Here is an 18,889-nt window from a genome sequence, read left to right on the forward strand (position 1 = left end):
ATAGATGCATCATGTAAATCAATGTCAAAGAAAAATTGCAAAATCATATTAACAAACATAAACTAAGTCAACAATAGACCATATAATTAATAAACCAAATGCCTGCAAAGTATAAAAATTTATTTTCTTCATCATCCAAGCATTATCCCAATCATATGGGGTTTGGTTACATGAATCATATTTTTCCATTTTGTTCTATTTAATACCATATTATTAGCGATTAAATCATTTATTTCAAGTTGTTGAGGTGGTGGGTCCCACTCAAAATTCCAGATTTGTGGTGTGAAATGGATATTTGGGAATATAAAGAAAAATAAAATAAAAGATTTGAATTCAAGTTAGTTCTTGTAGAGGCTGTAGAGTGTAGAGGACTAGGACCTCATCCTTGAATAGGTTTTATTCTCTAACGTGCCCCCTCACACGAAAGCCCATTCGGCTTGAAGCGTGGACAGCACAGGCCCACCCATAAATTGCATTGAAACTTGATTAATTATAATGGGAGTGACGAGAATCGAACACTAGACCAATTGATCAAAGTGGCTAACTCTGATACCATCTCAAAGAACCATTCAACCTAAAAGCTTAAACTAATAAATAGTCCTTAAATAGGTATTCTCTAGCAAACTCTAGGTGGAGTGTCCAAGTTGTCTTCTAATCAGTGGCCTGCTTCACGGCTCTTCCTTGTAACGTGGCATGACTGGAGACTAGTGCAACTCTATTACAAAAGTCATGGCAGACAGACAATGACAACTTGAGTTGCGTTAAGGAACCTGGAAGGAATATTCAAAGAGCAGAGAGCAATGCTAGTTTTATAGATACAAATTTATTCTAATATGGAGTTTCGATGAAAACCCATCACAACCCCTTCTGAATTTCGATGAAAACCCATCCATACGAGCAGTTATCACTTTTATGATGTTATGATATTGGTTGGTTGATTGTAAGGTTTTTTCGTTATCATGGTTGATCCCTTTAATTTGCTCTACCTCTTCTATTTTTGATGAAAATGTCTTAGAGATTAAATCTTGGAAACAATCTTGTTTTATGTTTTATTGGATCCTCCATCTGTCAAGATTGATGGGCCCTACGCATCCCACAGAAACTATCCTAATATGCATTTATTGAACTCTACAGTCTAGTTTCGCGGTATCACTGATTATACACCGCTGATCAACGTCCACCTGTCACAGACTTACAGTTAAGAGTCGTGATTTGGTGCGGCTGAATGCACGGTATTAATGTAGCAAAGTTCTAAGGTCGTCAGGCTTGGAATAAATTCGTGGGGCCCATAAATACCGGGCTCACCATTTATTCCCATCCGACGGATTTAACTTACGGCCTCGAATCGTTTCCTTTCACAACTTTCAGTTTAAGAGGAGCCACACTGCATTAACTTCTAGCGTGGCTTGCTCTAGTCCATTCAAAGTTCAGACATGTCTGAGTCTGACTTCACTTAAAAAGAGCTCCTCCAGTTCTTGGCTTGGTTGAGTGACGAAACAATGGCGAATTTCACACTTCGAACAGAAAACTGGTGCTGTTTCTCTCACCAGAGAAATTCCTGGAACCCCATCTCAAATGCTTCTCTCAGACACCGCCAGTTACATATCTTCTCCTCAAAGCGGTTCCTTAGGTTCAGAATCTCTTCCAGTATCAAAGAAAAAGGAGATGTTGCGGAAACGGAGAAGACAAGAGCTATCAACGGCCTACGGCGAGTTGCCAAGGAACCGGAGACGACGGTTCCAGTTTCAGTTTCAGAAGACCACTCGGGCTCTGAAGGGAGCTCTAGTGTGGAAGGGTTTGATTGGAATTGGCCACCTTGGAAGCATCTCCCCCATCGGTATAAGCTCATCGGCACTACGTCACTCGCTTTTGTTGTTTGTAATATGGACAAGGTATGCTTTACTTTTATTTTGTGGCGTAATTCTTCGAATAGTTACTGGGTCTTAATGCTTCTCCTTGCAAACAAAATGGGTAGGTGAATTTGAGTGTTGCTATAATACCGATGTCGCACCAGTTTGGGTGGACTTCATCGATGGCTGGGTTGGTTCAATCGTCTTTCTTTTGGGGTTATGCTTTAAGTCAATTGCCTGGTGGATGGCTCGCAAAGATTTTTGGTGGAAGGTTAGTATCAATAACTAACAGGGTTTCCTTGATCCTTCAACCTTGTCTGGTATACTCACAAGGTTAGGATCAATTTAATAAAAACCTTACCAGAGGGACCATTTCATTGGATTCTTTCAGACGAGGTTGGAATATATGTGATAGATAATATTTCTCGATATGCATATTGTTCGATGCTTGTTTTATCTTTGCATGTTATGGTTATGTATTAGGGTGAGTTAAGTAGGAGATATACTTCATTCCTACTAGTTATTTTGTTGATGATGCAGAAAAATTCTTGAGGTTGGTGTCTTCAGTTGGTCTGTGGCCACAATACTTGTTCCTTTGGTATCAGGATTCCTGCCTGGACTTGTTTTTTCAAGGATTTTGGTATGTTGCTTTCTCTGACCCATATCATTCTGAAATTTTGCTTTTTGGGTGCTATGTGCCAACTACATTTCTTGGCCTTCAGTCTATTAGCGATTTCCATTAACGCTTGTGCAGTTTTCTCTTCATTTTCCTTTCTGTATGGCTTATGCAGATTTTAACTACCTCACCTTTCATCTTCTTTTCTTTAAATTCCAGGTTGGCATAGGAGAGGGCGTTTCCCCTTCAGCTGCAACTGACCTTATTGCCAGGCAAGAAATTAGAAATCTAGGACAAATGATGTAGCTTAGAAAACATAATGTAAGGATTGGAAGCATAAGCCTAAGCATAAGCTGCAACTAACCAACTTGTGTCTTCCAATGGCCTTATTCTTGCTCTGGTTTTTGAGGACTATGTATTTTTCTTCTTCTCTATGGCTCCATGCTTATTTTTGATGAACGAAGTGCATTTTTTTTCCTGTTGCATCCAATGTGAAATGGTTTCCTTTATGAACCTCCTTTAGTGTAGACCTTCAGCTTAGCATATTTCTCTTTCTATATTCATTTTGTTGTAATGTTTATAAATTCTATTTTCTTGATATTACTGTTTGGAAACCTTATCTTGATTTTCTTCTTTTTGCACATATCCCCATGCTTCTGTTTTTGTGATTGCAATACCTTTGTTTGCATAGTAAAATGTTTTGTGTTATTTGAAAAGCTCATAGACTTCTATTCACTTAAGAATTATCCTTGCATTCCAGGTTTATACCATCGGCAGAGCGGTCACGGGCAGTATCATTTGTTTTTGGTGGCTTGAGTGTAGGAAGTGTTCTGGGGTATGTTTCTTTCGAAGGTGGAGGTAGAACTGCCCCATAATGTCAATATTTGTTTTTCTAGTTTACAGTTGGTACCGTTACTCAATTGTATTTCACAATAAATATCTATGGTGGAATTTGATGCTTGATTGTAGGGACTAGCTAGGAAAGAGAATTATAACATACACAAGAAGATGATATTCTTAGGAATTTCTGTAGTTCACGTATGAGAAGCTATGACCTCTATCCAGAGTATTAGCATAATGTTTGTGCTTATATGGAAAATATACATCAAAGGCTTCTGTCTTAATGTGTAATGACAAGTAATCAAAATTCCAATACTACAGTTACAGTTCTTATCTGATGGAATAATCTATTTTCCTAAATAAACTCTTGTAGAACCATACATATATAGAACAAAGTGTGTTGAATCTCAATTCAATCCAACCAACCAAAATCCTATTCAATGATTTAGAGTCAGCAAATAAATCTTTTATTGCCAATATACAATATCGAGGTCCATGCCTTGTGTCAAAATTTGAGTCATCAGATCAGATGATGTGTTAAACCTCAATCTTATGCTTTTTTGGCCATCATTTAGCTCTTCTATAACCATCAGTTTGCATCAAAGCACTCATTGTTGTAGTGGGTTCTCTTATATTCACATGTTGAAACTATCTTGCTTACTCCCAAGCCGACTCCATGACTCTCCTGAGTTGACTCCACTCCCAAGCTAACTCCTAATGCACATTAACTGTCTGAGTCAATTTCTTTGACTTTTCCCAAGTCACTTGACTCTTCATAATCAATTTTGAACAACTTCTAGCTGTGAATTATCACATTTATCTATAAAAATATCAAATAAGTTAGTTAAACAAAATGTTTTGTAATTAGGTCAATTAGGGAGGCTCTTTCATTTCCTATCCATTTATGCCATGTCGAAGAATTCTGCAACCAAATCCAAGATGTCCTTAAGATGTGGACTCCTCTGGACTGATCATGTGATTATTCCCCCATACTTATCATCCTTATAGCCTGCCTTGTATTGGAGTTTCACCTTACTGATAACAAGCTTTCCAAGGTGTAAGTTTATAATTTTTGGTTGAGCATCTTATTATCAATACAAGATATAATGTCACATAATTACTTTTTATAGATTTCTAAGTTGTAACATGATTCCCCAAGTCAACTCCATGATTCCTGATTCAACTCCTTTCCTAATTGTAATGAGATGATTCAAAAACTCAAGTCAGAAAGCTATAGAGATGAAGCCATCTTAATCTATTTTTCCTCATTCATTGTTGGGATATTACTAGATTCCCACAAATGCACTTATTTCTGGTTCTGTCATTTCTAGGTGCCACTTATCCGTATCCAACATCTCTGTCTTTATTGCACATATTTATGGCCATTTTGGTTTTGGTTGCCTATATACCCCATGCAACATTTCCGTTCTTGAGGCGAGAGAAATGTGAAATAAATTTCAATGAATACGGACAATATATATACATGATACAAAATTACATATATGATGCTGAGAAAATGCAAGGAAGGGAAGTCTTGGAGGCATGATGTTTGGTATAATATCCTGTTTTATTTGTTGCATTGTCCTTAGGACTTTAAAGATGAGAGTTGTCGTGACATTTGTTACTTTCTCATTTTAATTCAAATGAACAATAACAAGTTCCTTGTTTTTCTTCTTTGATCAACAAAACTTTAGAAGTATGGTTGGTGTTAGTAAGTTGTATCAGGTTGAAGTATGACAAGTTACTATTTCATTTTGCTTATACACTTCTTTTATTTTCATTTGAAAATGGGTTCATTTTTTGTAGTTCTAGAGATTCTGTTTGTGAAGGTTCTATATCATTCTTCTCTTGAAACATTTTCAATGTGGATATGAAGTTGACATGATCTGATAACAATGTTATATGATCAATCAATTGTCTTGAGATTCTATTTTTCACTACAACCACTATTTGAGTTTTCTCCTGCATATTATGTGTGTGGTGTCCTAAGTTTCTAAATTTGCTTATCTTACTTGAACAATATACATCTGGTTATGACTATACTGTTTGCACGAACATTCTTTTATGTCCTTTTCTGAAATTGGTTAATATTGTAGGCTTCTCTTGGCTCCTCCTCTTATCCAAAATTTTGGCTGGGAATCTGTTTTTTACATGTTTGGCTTTCTTGGAATAGCTTGGTAAGTAACAATTACTTGGGGTCTATCCAAAACCACAAAGTAAATTTTTTTATTGATCAAACTACAAAATAAAATTTTGTTTTATGATTTTTTTTTTTAAATTCTCCTCTATGTATCATGTGAAAATGCAAAAGAAAAAGTCCTGATTTTCAGCCAGTACGGTTCTCCCGGTAGTTTGTAATGCTCAGTAGTTTATCCAAAAAGTTGTGAACATTTTGAAATGTTAACATGACAACTGAATAATTCATGTTATTTTTCAAACAATTATGCAGGTGTTCGGGATTTCAGTTTGTTAAAGAAGAACAATCTTCCTTTACTGGTGAATACACATCACGTAAGTATTTACCCCCTTCGTTGTTGCTGTCTTAATTATAAATCTTCTTATCATCATCATCACCTAAGCCTTATCTCAAATATATGTGGTTGGATACATGAATAAAGTTTCACCATTCCATTCTGTTCATTGACATATCCATTATTAAAATTAGCTAGCTTCTTATCTTGTCATAAATATAATTTATGCTTTAAATGTTTTACTTCTTTATAAATTGATGTTTTCTTAGTTACCATGAATGGGATGTTTTATTTCCAATGTTATTAGGCAATCTGTTGGACATTTCAAGTTGTTGAGTGCTGCAGACATAAATATTGCATGTTGCTTTAAGTTAACATCACTATTACACTTCAACAACTCAAGTAGCAAAGTAAAATGCTATGGAATAGTTATACAAAAACAAGATCAGACGTAATGACAAACCAGCCACCTCTGGTGAAAACAAGACCAAGTAGCATTACTAGCATGAGCAGTTGCAATTGCAAAATGTTTTTATTTACTAGTGGTCCATGGTTACAATATTGTCCTGAGAGAGATGTATTAATTTCACTGTTGTTGTTCATATTATGATTATAAACATATAGGAACATATTAAATGCATTATTATATTGGTATATCTTTTTGTGGCATCATCATCAATTGTTTCAAATCCTGGAAACAGCCTTGTGCACTGGGCTGCCCTTTTTTATCATCAGTTGTTTCAAATAACATGGCTTTCCAGCTTGCACTTCAAGGTTCTTTTTTTCTCACAATTATAAATATCAATCAAACTTTCTTTTTATAACAGGAAATTTCCAGAGTACTGCTAACAGTCCTTTGACATATTTCTCTGGGGAAAAGTCATTGAGTGCCTCCATGAAAGAGTTGGGTGTTTCAGTGAAGGTACATGCAATTAACTGTATAAGTATGACATGTGACATGATCATGAGATTGAGGCAACATTTTAATGCATCAAGTCCACAGATTGAACCTCAAAACATGTCCTATGTTCTTATTAATAAATACTTTCAAAATAAAATGGTCAAATTACATTTATAATTCCCAAGTCCAATAGGTTAGCGGGACTTGACCAAATAAAACAATCATTCTTTATTAGGATGCAAGATAATTTTTTATATGTTTCATTTAATTGTTACTTATTGGAAAGCCCTGGTTTTGTGTCTTTCACTTAACACCCTGAGGCTTATTCAACCTGCTTTAGACAGGTAAATGTCATTGGCTCATGCTTGAACATTGTGCACCTAGCACAACCAGGTCGTAAGCATTATTTTATGTTATATATGCTACGTTTTTCATTGGTTTTGCATATATTACATAGGTATCTTCAATCTCTTATGATTATCTCCTTGTATATCTCTTTTTCAATAATTTTGTTTTTGATAAATGAAGGAAGGAAATCTTTTCCAATAAAATTTTTACCTTAACTTTTCAAAAATTAAAAAAAAATATGGGCAATGGATTCACCACGTAAGGTGCAACTTTTTTTTTCAGTGAATCTTTTAACACTTTAGATTCTTTATGTGCCTTCCATTAATTCGAAGGCAAGCATTATTTTATGTTATCTGTTACATTTTTCTTTATTTATCAATAAATATAAAAAGAAAAGAAAAAGAATTGATACATTTGGACAAATTATTTGCAGGAAGTACCATGGAAGGAATTTTTCCAAAGTCCTGCTGTATGGGCAATGATATATGCTCATTTTTGTGGGAGTTGGGGCCATTATACTTGTCTATCATGGCTCCCTACTTATTTTAGGTATATGTTTCTTTTATTTATTTCAGCCTTTTCATTTTGGTTCATTTTGAGTTATTGGAGATTTTAACTTGTTTTCCTTAATGAGATATGCTTTTGATCTACATAAAAGTTATTGCTGTTTTTGGATTAGAGTATTGATGGATTTGAGGTTTAGGATGCTGTCCAATCTCACAAGCTTCCATGTTCTGTTATTTGGTACAAACACTGTAGAGGAATGAAAGTCAGGATCTTGTGGAATTCTACAAATACATTGTTGTTTGAGGGTCACTAAAGCCAGAAAAAATTGACATGGTTCAGAACTGAGTTCCATATCTGCACCCAACAGAGCCCTTAAATGTTGTATACATGTTATATGATATTATTGTTTAAGGGTCAACTAGGTGCATCCACCTACCTTGTACAACAGTAGGTGCATCATAGTTGGCCAAATGATAAAGAATACTGTGCCAAACACTTGATCCAAATCGTATGGGGTTTATCCCCAGATCTCTAGAGCCACTAGAAAAGAACAGCCTTGTTCATGAGCCTAAAACGTCTTAAACCTGCACCACCACTTTCCTAGGGGAGGACACTTGAATTCAGTTAACCAAATAGTATTTTCTCTTATTATTTGTCCCATCACAGAGAGATATGAATAATTTGTTTCAATGCATTAGTTACCAAAGCCAAAGAATCGGGATAGCAAACACATCATAAGATTTGAGACTTCCATTCTCCTTTTTTACAAGTTTGAGCTTCCAGTTTACATACATAAGCCTTCATCCAGATAACTTCCTCCTAAATCTCCCACTATCAAATCTCACATTACCTTAGGCCTAGAGATGAATTTGTAATTGGGTAATGTAATTCAATATATTTTTTTCCTTTTCTTTATGGTCAAGCTTGGGCTGTTTGTATATAGGTCCTCTTCATTTCAAACATTTTAAATGCTTGGTTTTTTCTTCTTCTTTTCATCTATAGATCCATGGTTCACTGTTTCTCATTAAAAAAAAAAAAAGACATTACCTTAGACTAATGGTTGGCACCTGAGGTAGGCCAAGATATCTAAATAGTAATGATTCCTTCCTACACCCAAGAGAAACTACCAAATCTAAGTGGAGAACATTTCTAGCTATAAAGACCTTAATTTTTGTTTAACTGAATGGCTATTCCATACACCACTTCAGAACACATTGAATTTCATTATCTCAAAAGAATTATTTACATTGCCACTTTGCATCTTTTCTTGCTTATCTTTCCATGTTTACTTTTGTCATTGAAATTAGAAAGACATTGAAGTTTCAATTGATATTCTGTGCAGTGAGGAGCTGGACCTAAACTTGACTGAAGCTGCATGGGTAAGCTCATGCTATCATTACTTTTCATTACTCTAGCCTTCTAAGGAAGAATCCTTGGATGATGAAACATGAGGCAACCTTGTTGTAAGTAAATGTAAACTGTGTAATTATTAATATACAATTGACATACAAGCTAAAGAAGTATCATGAGTTACTGCATTTGATGGATAAATAATATATCATAGAGATCAGATCGTGCTATTAAGGTAACAGTATGAAAAAAGAAAGTTATTCTATAAATATTTCTTAAAATGCTATTCAGGATATCCCATTTTCCTTATTCTTAAGGGCCAAGATTTAAGCAGAATGAACTATTGAGACTTCTAGGAAAGATCATTGCAATTGTGGGTATAATGAACTAATATCTAAACACAGGTTATGTAGAATATAAAACTTATTCAACTGCAAGGTGGAAAGTTCCTGCCTCAAGGACAGTATCATCAATTTGGATATTTTATTTAAAAGTCCATGAACTTCAGCCAGAAGTAAATTGAATTTTATAGTTGGCCTTGTATCTACTAAGGTAAACCAACCATCTGCAAGAATGCATTAAAATATAACTTACTTTGACAAACAAGGCATAGACCATATACACCAGTGTGATGAGTGGAAATGCCACAATAAGTGATATTACTTCTGTAAACTTAGAATTTTAAGCATGCTGACATGTTAGAATAATGATGTTTAGTTCTATGGCAGAATTTGTTGATGAGAAAGAATTCATGCTAACTAGAATACAACTTTTGACTGGTAGTTTATGTGGAGCATGTTAGTTCCTCATCACCTGTACATTGAATGAATCGATTACTTGGGATTGATTTCATGTCAGATCACCTAAAATGTGAACACATCCAAGAGGTAATTGACCAAATTGTCTCAGCAACATCGCCAATAATATATTATGGAAACTGTTGGTTCATCTGTCTGATTTGTGCTATATTTGATGACTTAAAATGCATATTTTAAATTTGTGGCATGCTCCATAAGCATAAACTTAAGTGCGTGAGTTATCCTTTATTTTAAAGAAGTTTTTATGTCAGGAAATGTTCCATGAACATCAATGGAACTTTACTTCAATGCTTCTGAAAAATGGACCATAATAAGTTTCTCTTTCTTATCCATTTGTAATTTTATTATGTAGGTATCTGTTCTTCCACCTTTGGCTTCTATTATTGTCACTAGTGTTGCATCACAATTTGCTGACAACTTAATTGCCAGTGGAGTTGAAACCACAACGGTATGGAGTTGGGGTGCATACTATCTTGGTTATTTGAATTCCAGATGAAATGAGCATTCTACTAATATCATCTTACTCATTTTGGAGAACTGAAATTTTTTATCTGTAGTGCACCTCTTTATCTATGATCTATGATACTACTAAAAGTATGAATGAGCATGTGAAACTTTCTTCTTGACTAAAATATCCCTGTTTTTGAATTTGGTCCCACTAATTGTGATGGCTAAAAATGTAATTTGAATTGCTACTTTTCACCTCATTCAATTCCCTCTCATTAAGTCTAATGTTTAAGGTATTAAGTATTAACTCCCATTCTCTTCATTAAATCTTATATTTAAGGCATTTTTCTCACCAATAAGTTTTACTAACTATTTCTATGTTCAATAAATTCTACTAACTATTCTATGTTCAATACTTTTTACAATATAAAACCCATGTTCCCATGTTTTTTTTTTAAATAAATCCAAAAATGAAACCACCCATGAGGTGGCAGTTAAGCAATTCAACCATTTGGGTCAAAAGAGTCAACCTATGATGCTATAGTTAAAATAGAAATAAAAACAAAAAAGCCAAAGTTAAAAATTATAAATGCAAAGTAAAAAGAAAAATATAAAAATTCGTAGAAAACTTTTGGTTACATCTCTAATATTATATATTTATCATATTAAACAAAAATAAGTGTGATAAATATGACTTACTTTTATAACATAGAAATATAAAAAGTTGTAGAAAAAATTGGACACATTTTCTTATTTTTGTATAGTGAGCTGAATGTAAAGGCTTCTGTTCATATATAGGCACCTTTTTGTATATGCTGAGGGTTTCTTTCCCTCTTATAGTCTTCTTCAATACAATCAGTTTACCACTTCTCAAAAACAAAGGACATATTATTACTATCATCATCATCATCATCATCATCTAAAATTGCCATGTGCGAAGTACATGTACATTAGTCAGTTATTATAAAGAGGAACAAAACAAAATATGCTAGTATGAACATAAAAAGAATGTCCAAAAACTAGGCCAAAATCCCAACCTTCTCAGATGATTATCCCAAGTCATTATGTTAGGAACAGATCTCGCTAACATAATATTGCTCTATCTACCTGGATAATCCATCAGCCAATACATTTGGTGATCATCTGAATGATGTAAATAAGATATTCTGCCTAGACGCAAGAGGGACCAGTGCCTAGTGTAATGGTAAAATCTCAGGCTGACAAGCATGACAATGTTGATTTGAGTCTGATATCAGCCACTGTGAGCAAGAAAAATGATTAGGGCCAGCATTGAGTAATGGCCTTTTTCTAACCTAAACACAAGATCTCTATCTTCTCTAGTGAAATGTCACATCTTCAATTGTCCTCCATTTATTTAGCTGGTTACAAGTTACAACTAGGGGTGATCAGGGCCAGACTGGGTCTGGTGGGGCTTAGCACCTATGATAAGGGGCATAGCCCGGGTCGTGGGCTTACAACCATAAAAATAGTTTAAGTATCATATATAATATGCATTTATGTATCATATCATAATGTGTTTGTGTGTAAACATGTGCTCATAATTTAACGATGGACATGGCACTAAACAGAATAAATTGGAAAAAACAGGATTCAAGTAGCCAACCCCATATAGTTTGGGATAAGGCTTGAAGTATTGGGCCCAGGCCTTTCCTTGAAATTTGTGGGCTGGGCTGGAAATTATCACCCTTCGTTACAACAAGTTAATCTCATTCCACTTTCAGCCTTACATAAGTCTCAATTCACAATTAGGTTTAAATTTTTTTCTATTGCAGTTCTGTAAGCACTCCAGTTAATTCCCCAATTCATCCAAATAGCAGCCATCAAAATTTCAACTTAACTGCTCCTTGGGAAACAGGGGACAAATTCCAAAACCATAGATTCTTCTCACTAATTCTCGAATCCGTAAAACATTTGAAGAATCTTGGCAGGATAAGCTCTTTTGATACAATGGAATCAAACTTTTTTACTGTCTTTGAATTGCAAAATGAGAGTGCAATTAGTAGTTATGATAAATATCTGAGACTGGGTTTAGGATTAGCAGCATTTATTGCCATGCTGAAAAGTTGTTTTAGTTTTTCTTATTACCACTTACTTATTACATCACCTTTGCAATGTAGGTGCGAAAGATTTGCCAAACAGTTGCCTTTTTGTCTCCTGCAGTTTGCATGACTCTTTCCTCTTTGAATCTAGGATTGCCGCCTTGGGAAGTGGTGACAATTCTCACTGGTGGCTTAGCCCTATCCAGCTTTGCTTTGTCAGGTATATACTTCAACTTCAATATTTCCATCTTCTAAGGTGGTCAAGTTACAAATTGATTTAAATTTTCTAGGTGTAGAGATTTCATAATATCTACACCTTGTATTGCCACAGGGCTTTATTGTACTCATCAGGATATTTCTCCTGAATATGCAAGCATACTTTTGGTAAGTTTCTACAACTTTTCACGTCTCTTCTATGTTTAATATTCCTGTGGCGAGTGTCCTTAGGGTGAGTTATAGGAACCATGACTAGAGTTAATTAATTTCATGCTCCTTTTGGTATCCTTTTCATCCTTGTCTTCCATTTGTAACAAACATCATTAAAGATACAGTTTTGATTGCAATCCAATGTGTTTTCTTGTGCTCTAGGTGTTAGTTGGAGGGAAGGGTTGTGTGATGTTTGTTGTCCTTGACTGTATAAAATATGTGTACCCTGGTCAATTGTTGCCCCAAGGTCATGGGCAACTGAATGTCAACCATGTAACAAGTGGATCTTTTCCCCCACATTAACCATTTGATTTACATTTATCTTACCATATAATAAGATGTATACCATAACCCAGAAATCGTGATAAAAATGATGATCCAACCATCAACACTGGATTTTCCTCCACAACTACTATCCATTTATTTGAAGCAGACAAGTCTCGATTCCTAATGTAGGGATAAAATTGTTGAATCTTGTTATGGCTGGCTTAAAAAGGTGATCACCTACTGAAGAACAAGGTTCAAGGTATCAATACTCTTGATACACAAATTTTTCATATCAAGAGTTTCTATTGAGCGGAACTATTTTTTCTCTAATTTTTTGTTCTGGCAGTTTGACAGGAGACCTTCACATCACATATTAGTGTTTGAAAACATTGAAATCTTATAACTCTTTATATTAAATGTATTGGTGAATGGTGACCCTGAAAACCCATACTTATTGGTCAATCACACCAATATGTTGCGATATTTTGAACCTTGCTGAAGAGTGGAAAAAACTTTTTAGGCCAAGTGTATGGCATTGAGTGCAAAATATGAGTTGTTTCTTATATGAGATGCCAAAATACATCTCTTTAAATAAGTCAGTTTTTCAATTCTGAAGTGTCAGGAATTTGTGTGAAGGAAATTCCAGCAAGAAATAGTTTTAGAATTCCCTAATTAAAAAAGATTTTTTTTTTCTTACCACTCTCTCTATCTCTCTCTCAGGGTATTACCAACACTGTTGGGGCGGTGCCTGGAATTGTTGGTGTTGCTCTCACAGGCTACCTTCTTGATTCAACACACTCATGGAGTGTAAACTCCCTGATCTTGAATAATTCTTGATTTTTCTCCCTGTTGACTATTTCCATCCTAGAGTGTTTTATAAATTTATCCTTCTTTTTACATTTATTTTCTGCAGATATCATTGTTTGCACCATCAATCTTCTTCTACTTGACGGGTACAATTGTATGGTTAGCGTTTGCAAGCAGTAAGCCTCAAAGCTTTTCAAAGAGGGACTGATCCTATGTCTATCTGCGGATTCACTAATCCTGTAATGAACCACTGAAGTTGGAGTTTAGTTCACTCTATGGTATTGCTAAATTCGTTTCTTTTACAGAACTGTTGGCAATGGATATCATCCACTTAGAGGATCGTACTGTTGCAGATCTAATACAGAGAAAGAAAAAAAAAGGAAAATCTGTATATACTCAAATGTAGTTCATTGAACATAATGTATGAGCATGTTAGATTTTTTGTATGTTTGGAGTTGGTGCATCCAACCCAAGTTTTCCCCAGTGATGTATTCATTTTCATTGGTCTGCCAAATAGAAATAATAGAAAGTTTTTTTTTTCTCACAAAACTCAAATTTGCACTATATTGTTCTCTCTTATCATTTTTCTGGAACAGTACAATTGTACAAATTTGCATATATTCTGTTTTCTTATTTGATCATGGTCATCAAAAAGAACAAATTCAGATCCATTTGATCAGACCTACCTACAAGCAGGAACATCAATATCAGGGATGTGGGCGAATACAATAGAAAAAGGAGCAACTGTTATCGGATCAGATCTGTTTACGCTTATAGGTTCCAATGGAGGAATATCCCCAGATGAATTTACAGTCAAGATGTTCCCATTTAAATGTACAGTTTGACTGTGCAAGTTCCCATCCTTGGCTGTTAGGTGGTATTCCTCTCTTGTGATTCTGCTGTTTTTATGATCTCGAGGCATCTGAGTAAACCTTGTCTTATGAGATCTGTGTTTATGGTGTCTGTGTTTATGTCTCAAAGTCGATGTCTTATAAAGTGCAGCATGCTGGGTTGTAACATGGACTTGAACAGTGGTGTTGCCATCAAGGTTGATCAGCAGTAATGTTATCCCCGGCTGTAAGAAACATCATGGTTGGTAAAATCAATAGAGAAAACTGTAAAACAATACATGTAGACAAGTCTAGCTCTAACTTACAGATTGTTTCGCACAGTGAGAGTATGCACGTATCTTCTTTGTTCCTGTAAAATTTGTTGAGAGGACTGTCCTTCCCATTAATCGGTGCCAAAGAAGAGCACTGTTGTACAGCAGGAAAGCAAGATATCAATTGGATTGTTACTTTGCCACCAAAAAGAAAAAAATAAAAAATAAAGGTTAGATGATCAGTTCCACAGGATTTATTCTATGAAGAGTCCAATAGTCCTGGCACTTGCATTTCTGCTTACTGGAACAAAAGAGAACAGTGCTTATGTTCTTACATCTTGCCACAATTCAATTTGTATAATTGATGCATATCTCAAATTTGGTTGGACAGCCGAGGTTCAAAATATCGATACACCCGATATGCCGGTAGGGGCGTATCGGGCGATATTGATACTTTCAGGGGAGCCGGTTTAAGGATCCTCCACCCCCTGAACCAGTCAGAACCCCGATACACCCTCTGTAGGGGCGTATCGGGGAGCTCCTGGAGAGATATATATCAGTCGATACGGGCCAATACGTGTCAATATTTTGAACCTTGATGAGACCCGGATATCCATACAGAAGCACCATATCGTGTTGGATGCTTCAATTTGTAAAATATCGTGTTGGATGCTTCAATTTGTAAGTATAAATTTTGTATCCAATACTGTGTTCAGCCATGTCCTTGCCATATCTGGGTACTGGATATGAAATCAACATTAAAAATTGAAGCATCCGACATGATACAGCACCCTTGTACAGGAACCTGGGCATCATAGAAGTTAAATGAAAGAAACATTAGATCAAATTATAAGCATGAACTATGGATCTTCCCTACAGGAAACCACCCATATGTGCCATGCCAAGGGATTTTGTGGCTGATCATACTGCTCATTAGATAGAGAATTCACTGGATTGGCCACATCTCTAATCCCATGCCTGACCTCGTATCAGAATTTTGCTTACTGATAGTAGCCATTCATAAAAATTTGTATATAGAGGGTTATTTTGATCATGTAGCAAGTTCATTTAACCATACTTCTTCGAAGACTGGAGTGTATGAAAAGGAATGCAGAGACTCCTTTTGAACTCCAAACTAATTTACCAAATGGACAATTCCTGGATTGTTAGAGAAGCTTACTACTGATTACTACAATTTGTTTTCTTTACTGAGAAGGCATTGAATTAAATGACAATTCCTTCATTGTTAGAGAAGCTTACTACTGATTACTACAATTTGTTTTCTTTACTAAGAAAGCATTGAATTAAATTTCTGATTAGATATATAATTTCTTGAATGAATTTCAAAATTTGGTATCTTCTAAAGGTCTTGAAAAATCAATCAAGTTGAATAATATTGTATTGATTAATGGATTAAAGATCTGAAGGCTGATTCTTGCAGAAATAAAGAATAACCTGTAGTAATCAGGATTTGGTACAAAGGTGGTAGTATTGAGAAGGCCATAGTTCCCACCAATCAATGTTTGTCTGCAATATGTTTTAGTATCGTAAGTCGCTGACATGCCAAGTTGATCCAAGTACCTGTTTGGTTGGTCATAAACAATAGAAATTCTTAAATAGAGATCTTAGAGATAAAAGTTACAGAATTAACCAGAGCTAACTTACCAGAAACTAAACACAAATGCATTTGTGACAAGATTGTGGCCGCTGTTGTAAGCACCTCCTGCTTCTCCAACCCATGCAGTTGCATTGGTTGCTGTACTTTTGAGAATGCTTTGGAGGCTGCTAAATGTATTTGCCTCACCGTCAAGATAAGTTGGATCAAGGATCTTGTCTATCAGGTGTGTATCTACTCCTATATGTTCAGAAAGAGAGAATGTTTCACATTCTTGCATTTTAAAAATTTATAAGAATTGGGTTTCAAAGAGAATGATGGATACATTACAACCAACACACCTGGACCAAGATTATATATGTGGTGAGTGACTACATCCAGTGATTTTGGTATTGTTGTTACTAGTTGTTTGTACCATCCTGCATCAAAGAAACCTCCTGGTGCTAAAACTAGTGGTTTTACATCAGAATTCTTGTAAAGATCTTCAACTACATGTTGGAGAGATAAAACATCGGAGGCATACTGGTCTGCTGCAACCCTTACTCCAACCCCGTTTCCACTCAATTCATTCCCTGAAAAAAAAAAGCATTTTAATATAAATAAAAAATTAGAGATATAATCTTATTTTAAGCTGAGACAGCATAGACAGTGCAATATAGAGAAGAATGGGTTGGGATATATGAGTGCAAAACTTGAGTATGAATATGTAATGATAAAATATTGTCAAGTCAATAAATATAAAATCTAAATTTGTTCCACCTCTCATACAAGTTGAACTTTTAACTTTTGGAAAGCTTAATGATAAAAGACTTGTAAAATTAAATTTTCTATTGCTAGAGCTGAATTCTCTGTAATCATCATAGCCATATTGATGGTGAGAGTCAGAGGTGGTTAAATGTTCAGAAGAGCACCTCAGGTAATCTTCCCATGATTAAACTTTCTTATAAAAATAAAATAAATGAGAAAAATATCCTTACCAAGCTCCCAACCATAAATGACATAACCCTTGTTTACAGTATAACGTATAAGAGAGGCAGCATTGGTGTAGTCCCAAGGCCCCAGTGCAGAACCATCAGAAGAGAGATTTCTTCCATTGAGTGCATTTAACCCAAAAATAACCAGTGCGCTGGATCAGAAGAAGAGATAATAGGGTAAATGCAGAAGAAAATTGCTTCTGGAAAAAACAGAAGTGCATTGTAAAGATAATAATAGAAGAAATGGATCTATGGTCTGGAAAAATAATAAAACAGTAAGGTAAGTCGTCTTACCCAGCCTTTTTGAAGAAATTGTTCAGTTCATCCCATCTAGACATGGGTAAGCACCCCTGTGTGAAGCCAAACAGCTCGGAACTGTTTTTAACGAACTGGGTACAGGGTTGTGGAGGGCTTCCTGTGTCATATATGACCTTATCTTGCAAGGTGCCTCCTAATCTAAGCTTCAAAGGTGAAAAGGCTGTAAAAAGATGGGGAGAGTTCTATTTCAGATTTTGCATAAAGAACGAGGAACAAAATTAATAAATTCAATCATCAGAAAGTTTATTAAGTACTATCAGGATTCTGTACCTTTCACTGCATTTAACAAAACAGTGTTGTTAAGATCCTGTAAAGAGCAGAAGAAATATGCGGATTTCAGAAAACCATCAAACTCAGAATTCTTAGTAACTTATATCAACTGTTTTTTTTCTTTCACAAAAGGAAAAAGAGCAGCTCATCATATTTTGAAAACCAAACCCAAGTCAAATATTATGATTTCTGACATCCTGATCCATAATATCCCCTCAAACAGAAAAATGAGGTAGAAAAGAACAATCTCACAAGGAATAAAAGCCAAAGAAGGGAGAGAAAAACGGATTGAGAAACCCACATTAAACAGAGTATGGGATTTGATAACAGGAACTATAGATTAATAAAATTTCTAGCCCATTTCCAGTAGATAGAACTTACCAGATTGAGCATAGAAGCATGACCCCAGCTGCAAGTCCCATAGTCACATTTCTCTGGTGGCCACCAGTCCATTGTGGCACAAATAAAATCATCGTCTATCCTCCCAATGGAAGCGCTTCCATTAATTAAGACAGTACCTTCAATAGTTCCACCTCCTGATACATTCTGTGACTCCACTGTTATCGAACTGTAAATACAGAAAACCACCCAGAAGTACAGACCCAGAAACTGAAACTGAGAACCCATTACGGGATTCAGAGTTTCAATCAATGCTGAGGCCTAAGGATTCTAATCCTTCTCAATGGGCGAAAACCCCCATGAAAGCGCAAAACTAGTTGAGTCTAAAGCTGCCCATTGGAGGAAAGGAAAAAATTAAATAAGAAAAGAAGGAAAGGTGGGAGTGGATTCAAGCTTTTAACAACACCCAGCAAAGAATTAAGAATCTTCGTTTGTTTCGAGAAGTAGAAATTCAAACTATCTTCTTCTTTGGATCACTTTTATTTAAAAAAAAAAATGCATCC

General features: G+C 35.3%; 2 protein-coding genes across 3 annotated transcripts; one reads left to right on the forward strand and one right to left on the reverse strand.

Moving 5' to 3' along the window:
- The first annotated feature begins 1,392 nt into the window (after positions 1-1,392).
- PHT4;5 (phosphate transporter 4;5) lies at positions 1,393-14,257 on the forward strand. Of its 2 annotated transcripts, XM_010251970.2 has the most exons (15): positions 1,393-1,892; positions 1,976-2,121; positions 2,391-2,490; positions 2,686-2,738; positions 3,227-3,301; positions 5,403-5,483; positions 5,756-5,817; positions 6,605-6,699; positions 7,460-7,575; positions 8,876-8,912; positions 10,054-10,149; positions 12,287-12,428; positions 12,540-12,592; positions 13,622-13,708; positions 13,815-14,257. In XM_010251970.2, the coding sequence occupies exons 1-15, from the start codon at positions 1,500-1,502 to the stop codon at positions 13,914-13,916; spliced, it is 1,638 nt and encodes a 545-aa protein (XP_010250272.1). In that variant the 5' UTR covers positions 1,393-1,499; the 3' UTR covers positions 13,917-14,257. The 2 variants fall into 2 exon arrangements, with proteins under 2 accessions (XP_010250272.1, XP_088749414.1); XM_088893288.1 differs by lacking the exons at positions 13,622-13,708; positions 13,815-14,257 and having other exon boundaries at positions 12,499-12,577.
- Positions 14,258-14,309: 52 nt separating this feature from the next.
- On the reverse strand, positions 14,310-18,889 carry GUS3 (glucuronidase 3). The gene is made up of 9 exons (XM_010251972.3): positions 18,369-18,889; positions 17,988-18,024; positions 17,694-17,877; positions 17,403-17,551; positions 16,767-16,997; positions 16,476-16,665; positions 16,266-16,391; positions 14,865-14,964; positions 14,310-14,783 (listed from the first exon to the last, which is right to left on the reverse strand). Exons 1-9 carry the CDS (start codon positions 18,612-18,614, stop codon positions 14,391-14,393), a joined length of 1,656 nt encoding a protein of 551 aa, XP_010250274.1. The 5' UTR covers positions 18,615-18,889; the 3' UTR covers positions 14,310-14,390.

This window comes from Nelumbo nucifera, chromosome 8 (genome assembly GCF_055504915.1).
Source record: "Nelumbo nucifera cultivar China Antique chromosome 8, China Antique-T2T, whole genome shotgun sequence".
Classification (NCBI taxonomy): Eukaryota; Viridiplantae; Streptophyta; class Magnoliopsida; order Proteales; family Nelumbonaceae; genus Nelumbo; species Nelumbo nucifera.

Excerpts from the sequence above, each read along its gene's own strand:
- GUS3 (XM_010251972.3), bottom strand. The coding sequence starts at position 18,614 with ATGGGTTCTCAGTTTCAGTTTCTGGGTCTGTACTTCTGGGTGGTTTTC. Across the intron at positions 18,025-18,368 it reads ATGCTTCTATGCTCAATCTG|GATCTTAACAACACTGTTTT; the intron begins GTAAGTTCTATC and ends TGCTCTTTACAG. Across the intron at positions 17,552-17,693 it reads AATTTCTTCAAAAAGGCTGG|CGCACTGGTTATTTTTGGGT; the intron begins GTAAGACGACTT and ends CTTCTGATCCAG.